The sequence below is a fragment of the Temnothorax curvispinosus genome, unplaced genomic scaffold, assembly GCF_003070985.1.
Source record: "Temnothorax curvispinosus isolate PA1 unplaced genomic scaffold, ASM307098v1 QBEX01010252.1, whole genome shotgun sequence".
NCBI lineage: Eukaryota > Metazoa > Arthropoda > Insecta > Hymenoptera > Formicidae > Temnothorax > Temnothorax curvispinosus.
The window spans coordinates 11,749-20,728 of NW_020220032.1; the positions used below are offsets into that span (position 1 = coordinate 11,749).

Sequence of the window (8,980 nt, forward strand, 5' to 3'; positions counted from 1 at the left end):
GCGCCACTCGATAACTCCTACGCACTCGAAAACGCGTGTCATTAACTCGCCAATAAAGTCGCGATCGAGCGAATCTGCCGCGCGCGATTACGCGGCGGAATCGAGTCGGGATCGTTTGTCAGCATCAAGTCGTCGGAAAGAAATCGCGGTGACGTCCCGCTTCTTCCGGAGGGGGACCTTTAAAGGCCGAACAATCGTAAAGTATTTATGAATTACAGACGCAGAAGCTCGGATACATTGTTAAATTTGCGATGTGAAATTATGCTCAATTTGAGTTATTTAATCATTGCTATCATTCCTATTGCTAAATCATTCTTATATAGGTCGTCACTGCCCCTACTCAATATGTCGTTAATTTAACTAAAACATTAGAGTTGAAATAATACTGTTTTGTGTCAAAATAATAAATTTTAACATACACGTGGTAGTTAAAAGTAACAAAATGTTACTTAACTCAAGAGATTGATTCGAATTTCATTCTTTAATATTTAACAGTATATTTCAGACTATTTCATTGTGCTGCCGCTTTACCCCCCGTCTCTTTATGCACGTTAGGTGACGCAAAGTGCTAGCCAGATGAACCATGCATTTTTATGTGACTGAGACTTTGAACGGAGTTTCTTTTGTTTTCTTTCTATCCTTTTCACTTGCGCAAATGTAGCTTTGCTACTGGATTTGAGATAGAGCTGATTGGGTTTTCGATATTTTATAGTGAATATGCAGAATGTACTCGAATGGTGTCTTAGAAGTCGATCCTTTGACCAATTTTAAATAAAATGAAGGTCTCATCGTCTATAGCGATCTTTCAATGTTTTGTATTCAAAGTTCTTAGGAAGAGAACTAACCGCACAATCTCTGCCAAAGTTTTTTATCTCGAATCTCGCATTCCATTATTTTCAACATAAAATTGTCTCTAAACTTCAAAGGATCCTCTCTCTAAAATCTTCCTCGTCGGAGACAAATAAATTTCGATGATATTTTTCTCCGCGTTTTTCTTGTTTCGATGATAACAATTGTTGCAAAATACTTGATTCGCATACTTACATCGCATAAGTAAAAGCGCAATAGTGCGTTATCGTGCCAGGGAAAAAAAATCAATTTATTACTGTTTTGCGAACGCGAAACACGTCTGCGAAATAATCAAATTCACTTAAGGGAGGAAATGTTGTTTTCGAAAACGGAATACGAGAGAAAAATTTATTTTCCCGCGGCACTGCGAAGAAATAACCCACCACGACGACGGAAGACGAGCGTAATGGCCTCATAAATTACAAAGTGCAAAGCGAAACAATATATCGGCTGAGATATGCATCGCGGAGGAGAAAAGTGCAATTGAACTTATGCGGCGCGAAAACAACGCGTTGGCGGTAATCCCCCGCGGCCGCGTAAAACGTCGGCATTTAATGCCGCGGGTAAGCCCGAAAGCCGCCAATGAAATTGTATCAATTTCCGCACTTCGCTTTACAAATCAGCTTTCGCGGGCCGGGCGCGTGCGGCTTCACTGCCATTAGCATGCACAAACAGTGGATAGGGTTCCCCCGAAAATAACGAGTGTTAATTTGTACGCGCGCCGATCTACCGACCTTGGTAATTGATATCGCCGCAAAGAAGCAACAAGCGGGCGAATAAAAAAAGCAGTATGTAAAAAAAAAAAACGAATCCTCTGTACACACATCTGTCCGATATTGAAGTCTGCGAACTTTGGAGAAAGAGTAAAAGATACAGCCCGGCCGTCGATAAAATTAATTTTTCACTCGGTGAAAAATCGCAAATTGGTTATCAGCATATTATGGGATATTATTAAAAGAAGGAAAGCAAGATTGGTTTAATTTTTTAAAACTATCGCGATAAAATGTGGAGAAATTCTAGATTGAAATTATATCAAGAAGCCTCATCAGAGAGGAATTTTCGTCCTTCTGTAATAAGATACAGATATTAGTATTTTCACATATTGGTAAGTTGATATTAGTATTTTGATTTGATGTTATAGTATTGTATTTTTGATCTGTCTCAATGTCATATTTGATTAATTGTTGATTTAATTCGCGGTTTATTGGGAAGCTGCTTATTATTGCCAAATATATGCATTATTATTCATCTATTTACAATTCATTCGAGACCTGTGTACAGCAAATTGTTCTATATACATTACTGTTTACATTTTACATACACAGTATAATACCTAATCAGACTGACTTTCGACAGAACTTGCATAATTAATGATAGATTAATGACTTGCGTAGGACCGAATTCGTATCAAGCTTTCTCAAATGTCGCTTATTTCGAAATTATTGTGCTGTATTATTAATAAGTGCGGCGAGATGGAAAACGTGATAATGTTAATTATATTAGTCAGTATATCTTCCATTATATTCAAAACACTTCTTTTTGCGGCTCAACATGCTTAATTTTGTAACAATCTATTACTTGATAAAATAACTGGAGAAATACACACAAAAAAAAGACAAATTGATAAGAAGCGTAGAAAAAAGTTGCAATTGGTAAACGTGCGCTGTTATCAGTGGCGCACTTTTTACGAATTGATAACAGTATCGCGTTGAAACTCGAACACCTGGTTTCGTACGGTGATTATACCGCTGAAATCATTACTAGTTTACGATCGTATTTCGTCCATTCGATAATTATAATTGTCTCTTGGGCGGATAACATAAATTATTCGCTGGTGATTGAAAGATACCCACATACCGTGTGTTCATTGTTGACCTTTTGACAAAGAACAAATGTTGTCCCAAATCTGGGATCGTCCCACGCGATTTCTGCCTGCGTCGCTGCAAAATGTTGCGCCAAACGAGCTAAACAAGACTTGCCGGGGAATTATAAGGTTGCGCTGTTTTCAAAAATGAGATCATGTCCCGTGCAGCCGGATTAACAAGGATGAGTGGTCGAAACTCGACATCGTACCTATCCGTAAACGAAGACGGATGCGAGTTAAGGTTGCCAACGCACGACATGTTGCTTAATAATTAATATTATCCTCAAGGCTGAAGTATCGCGAATATCGTGATCGTGTCATCGCGTTAGTTCGTATTTGTCTTCATTTATACGCGACTCACGAGCTCTAATAACGCGCAGCATTCTTTAGTCGTGTAATCCCTTGACAAACGTTGCTTTCTAATTAAGTTAACAATACAGGATGTTCTTGGCACAACCAGACGATCCGCATTCCATATTTTGCTATTCCAATTATTTATATATTTAAGATAACGTTAGTAATTTCTCATTGAAATTAACTAACTTTTAATTAACTTCGTTTTTGTTTTATACTTACATTATAAATTTTGTATTATTTATTATTCGCTATAAAATCGACGTTTTGCTTGTATTTGCCTTATGTTTCAAATTAATTAACATTAAAAACTCCTAAGACGTTTTCAAATTTATTTATTTTGTGAAGTCAACGGTTTGTATAACACGATATCATCAATAAAGAAGTTAATGTATTTAATTTCTTTATTATAATTTTGTTGGGAGTTACGATTTTCTTAGGTGAAAAGATATATGGTTCCCGATGTTTGAGTTTGTCACGTGTAATCGAATCGATTTTCGAGTTACGAGAACCGGAGCCTTATTAAACGCGTATATAGCAATCCATTTGCATAATTTCCGCAATTACGATAGCCGCCAATTAACTAAAATCGGCTGTGTGCACGACATTATGATCGTGCCGGCCGCGTGTCGTCGGCGCGCTGCCTACTCTTGCCGAATGGGCTCTTTGATAAATTTTGTGTTAATACGCGCGAATATCAAGTTTATATTTCCACACATTCATATACGCGGATCAAATGACAAAACATGAATGAACGCGTGCGTCGTTTTCAGATATTAACAATGTTCCCAAACAATGTTATTTAATGATAACGAGATGCGGGAATTTGAGTAGATTACCGCAAAATTTGCACAATTTATCAAGCGTTATATCGATTTAATTGTCTGAACATTGCTAGAAATATTTCAAGTTGATGAACAAGAAGTAAAAAAAAAATAAATCCTCGCAAAAAAAAGAAAAAACGCAGTTTTCTGTGTCGGCTACTTTATCGCAACTCTCTTCAACTTATTAAGGACGTTTTCACGAAGATTTAATATTTTAAATACCTCGAAAAAGTGCGCACGCGCTTCTCTGTCCAATATTTTATGTTGAACGATAGGGGCAACATACCCTAAGAGGAAACATACCTGGAAGCGATATTATTAATTGTATCGCTTATCGGGATAGCATAAACTGTCATTCGCGCATAACTGTTATTATACAGTGAAACTTCTCGCGCGATAACATAATCGGGAACTTTCGAATATGCCTTCGTATCACTCCCCTGTACGAGGCCTATGTGGAGATACACATCGATTACAATCAGGTTAAATGGCAAGCGAACAGAATTAGATATAACTCGCGTTTAATCAAAGTTCTTTTTAATTAGATGGTTGTAGGCTTAGGAGGTAGAAACTTCGGATGTGTTTACCGAATGCGGTAGAAAAAATTCTTGACATTTTCTCCATAAAGTTTATGGGATACAATTTGGAATTTTTTGTAATCTCAAATTATACTCAATTTGAGTCATTTTTAACCACTCTTGTAGATCGCCACTGCTTCTACTCAATATGTCGGTAATTTAACTGAAACAATGTTAATTTTTTTTTAAATAAATTTTTTTTGGAAAATTTTTAAAAATAATAATTTAAAAAAAAATGTAAAAAAAAGAATTTCATTGTGGTTAAACGGTTACGATCGGAGCGCTCTATCGCACGACTCTGATCGCCACTCTGATCGCAACCGTAAAACATTTGTTTAACCATAATGAAATTCTTTTTTTTTTCTTTGAAATATCTCAAAAAATGCCTCAATCTTTTGATCCTTTACGAATCTTAAGCCTTGCAGATTGTGAATCCTTTCCGATTCCCAGTCGTGCAGACCATTAATCCATAAGGATCTTAATCGGGAAAAATTTCTTAACGAAGTATATATGGGACAAAGGCCGGGTCGGATTCGAACCACGGACCTTGGTATTTGTAATCATTCGCGTAGGCACTGAGCCACGCGTCATCTCAACAATGTTAATTTAATTAAACTAATAGAATTAAAATAATACTATTTTGTGTTAAAACAATAAATTTCGACACACATGATAGTTAAAAATAACAAAATATTATTTAACTCAAGGTATTGCTTTAAACATTTAATATTTAATATTTAACAGTGTACAATGCTTAAAAATGTACATAGAAAAATTAAAGTAGGATAGGTACGCATATATTGAATTAAAAATTAAAAATTGTATAGTGGGAAGCGGCTGGTCTGAAAGTATAAACAGAAGAAAAAGAACGCGAGTATCAATAACGAATTAAAATACTTTACAGCAAAGGACTTTAAGAGAAGGCAGAAATCTCTGAAGGGCTGGATTTCTACTGACGCACGCAATTGGAAATAATTTAATTGCCGTTTGGTGTACCTGATGATGATTGCATATTCGCGTACGGTTTCGAAAAAGTTTCTTAAACGGGTTTCTTCGGCAAGGAAACATTCCGTCTTCGTTTTGCATTTGTTAAACATTTAATTATTGAATTACGGGCGTTTCTCTTCATGCTCTCTCTTACCACGAAATAATTTTAAGAAAATAAAATTCACACAAACTTCAATCATCAAAATCTTTTTACCATGCGTCGAAAGATTCTCATTTCGAATTACTTATTAGCGGAAGAAACAGAAAAGGAAATATCTTTGCGTACTCTATAAACACACTTGATTCGTAGCTAAAAAAAACGTTCGCGCTCGAGATATTCCATTGTAAGGTACGGATAGAAGTTTCTTGAGAAAGAGGGAGAGAGAGAGAGAGAGAAAGGCGGAGAGAAAGAGAAATTAATATACGTGCCGTTCGCAGATGCAACCTATTTATTTATTGATCCACATTATAAACGAATACCGGGAAATAATCTCGGCGATGTTTATGCCGGAGTTTCCTCCGGGGAACGAGGGAAATTCATTCTCGTACCTATGACGTATTCTAAAAACAAAATTCTTATAAAACACCTATTTACGGCATGTGTGCTACGTGATCGGTTCAACTTCGTTCAATCACGTCGAGGATTGACACGGCGACTCGGTCGCCGATGGAGAAAAAGATGTATTAAAATAAATAAGCGGCAACACGGCTATTCCTGCCGTGGAAAAACACTTTTTATCCCGCCGTATCGCATCTTTTAATTTTTATTAGTTTTTTTTATTTATCAATTTCTTTCTATTAAGGGGATAGACAACAAAAAATGTATCTATTTTTTTCGAATTCAATATTTTATAATTAATATTTATATCAAATCAAATACTCAGAATTTTTTATTTCTTATATATTTAATTTAAAATAATAAAATCTATTTTTTCGTTTGTCAAGGTTGTTTATCCCCTTAGTATCATTAGCCAGGGAAGTTTGTTTAGAAAATCTGGAAAGATTGTAAATAAAATTAAGTGTCTTTTCTTAGAAACTCTCGAAATAAAAATTCTCTCTGTTTAGTGTTTTTTAAGGAAAATTTCGAAAGCTGGTCTTCTCCGCATATTTTGCGAGATCGAGATTTAGGCTTGAATTTACAGAGCTACAATGTTGTTTTACGAACTTTTGCAATTACCGAAACTTCTTAATGCGGAGAAAAATTCAGATATTGGTTGAAGTTTATTATATATAGCTTTAAACGCTTGCTTAAATACTATTAAATGACAGCTATAAATACCGTGCTTGCACGATAAGAATTCTGTTGCAAGAGAGACCCCGAGAGTTCCCCGTTATAAAAGAGGCCCCGAAGTCACAGCCGTGATAAATATAGATTACATCGTCGGCTAAATTGGAATCGAACAATTTTCCGATCTGACGGCGAACTTTACGCAACGATCAAGGTCCGCATCGGCTGCTCTATTACGTAACGCACGCGCGGGCAAAACGCCTCACGTTTCGTCGCCGTCGGCGTCGGCGTTTAGCGCTAAAACGCGGTCGAACGCGATATCGTTTGATTATACGATATCGCGCAAATATTAGACCGATTTACGCTTGGCATTGGATAAACGAAATTCAAAATTAGACCCGGGCTTTGTACCGCGGCACGCCTTCAAAATTCATCCGACACAACTTTATCGCTCCGGCGCCGACCTTTCCCCTTTGTCGCCGCTTGCGGAAAATCGAGTAAAGTCCAGGAAGCGTGGGCAAAACCTTTGCCGGCCCTCGCAATAACCGAGAATGTCTCTCCGGTGAAAATAATAATACGACGCTGCAAATTGGCCGCGGCGCAAATGGTGGTGTTTCTCGCGTCGTTTTCGCCGCATCGGCAAATAAATAGCTGCGCGAATATCGATTTCGCGGAAGAACGGCAGCTATTTGACCATGGTGACCAAACGAAATGACCTTTCGTCGTGGTTCTGTCACTCATTAGGACAAGTCCTGTGTTTTTTTTGTTTCCTCGTAAAGATGCTTTTCCATATATATATAGTGTCGCGTAAAAATCTGCTGTACTTCATCGGCGAACGATCCGCTGCTTGCGTGAAAGGCGAGAGGAAGCCCTCTCCTATAACTTCTTATTCGTGTCGTCGATGTCAATTTGGCCACGTCGAACCGGTTAAAAAGCTTAGCGTTGATTGCCGCGCACTTTGCGCTGCAAGCTCATTATGAGTTCATTAAAATTTTGTCGATAACTTAGCGCGAATCATTCTTCACTTGGCACTCCCGATTATCCTTACGTACACCCTGACCTTTTAGTTAGATGGATAATTAATAAATGGAAGGGCTATATGCGATTCGAAAACAACGCAGAAACGCAAGGAATCGCAAAAGTGTTCCTGTGACAAATTCATAATTCACGCGAGATAATATCTTAATTCTTTTTCAGACGTTTGTGCAGCGATCTTTAATTATCTTCGCCGTTCTCCTGTGCTATTACCAGTCCTGGGTCGGCGCGGTGAACTGCGAGTAAGTGTCCGTATTCATAAGCTTCTTTCTTCTCCCCGTGTCGCTGGAAGATAAACGGAACTGTAAGATATAAATCGCGGGGTCACTGTTGCAGGGACGAACCCTATCACCCGTCATGCCGAGGTTCACAGGCGAGGAAGCGCTTGGTACCCTTACCTGTTATGCGCGCTATAAACTGCGAGGAAGGAGACTGCAGGTTCCCCAGGATGAAATTTTTGATCGCGATTCTCGACGACGTAAGTAAAAGCTATCGTCATTCGGAGCTAGCGAAGTTGGAACATTCGTAAATGAGAGAGAGAGAGAGAGAGAGAGAGAGAGAGAGAGAGAGAGAGAGAGAGAAAAGAAGAGTCTTAATTTAACCATTTCTCTCCAATTCAATCGATCTGTTTCTTCTCATTTCGCAATATTTCTGCTAAAATATAAAAATATAACTAAGCCAATATTTTAAAACTTTAAAATACTCGGCGAGAAAATTAAAATTTGTTGAATATTTAAAAAGTTTTACCCATTAATAATTAAATAGACGATTAAAATCAAATCCAAAAAAAGATGTTACAAAATCTGTCTCTCTTTCTCTCTTCCGTCTTCGTTCTTCTATTGAAGATCGTTTAATTAGGATTTGGATTTTCCATTTATTTCATAAATTTCAATAAATTTTAATAAGACTAATGCTTATTAACTCAGATAGAATTAATTTATGGGGCTTTCTCGTTTATTCTAGACTCCCTATAGGAACAATGAAGTTCATCCTTCCAACTCCGAAGCCAACTCTGTCCATTCGCGCAAGAACAGGTTGCGGGTGGAGGACTCGAAGGATGCGTATCTGGACGACTATTGATTCGACGATCACTGAATATTATGTCGGCGTGATTCGCACAGAGATGACTGACCGATCGCAACTTTTCAGACATATTACTCGTCCGTTCGATTACTTTTTATTGTATTATCCAGCTTGATTCTCTCTCCACACATACACACACACACACACACACACACACACACACACACACACACACACA

General features: G+C 37.6%; 1 protein-coding gene across 1 annotated transcript in view; it reads left to right on the forward strand.

Moving 5' to 3' along the window:
- The window catches only part of LOC112459932, a 15,265-nt gene extending 6,299 nt beyond the window's left edge, over positions 1 to 8,966 (forward strand). The window contains exons 2-4 of the mRNA XM_025024305.1: positions 7,882 to 7,961; positions 8,056 to 8,197; positions 8,683 to 8,966. Coding sequence (XP_024880073.1) covers positions 7,882 to 7,961; positions 8,056 to 8,197; positions 8,683 to 8,799 — 339 coding nt within the window. The 3' untranslated portion in view covers positions 8,800 to 8,966. The remainder of the gene's footprint in view (positions 1 to 7,881; positions 7,962 to 8,055; positions 8,198 to 8,682) is intronic.
- Positions 8,967 to 8,980: the final 14 nt, after the last annotated feature.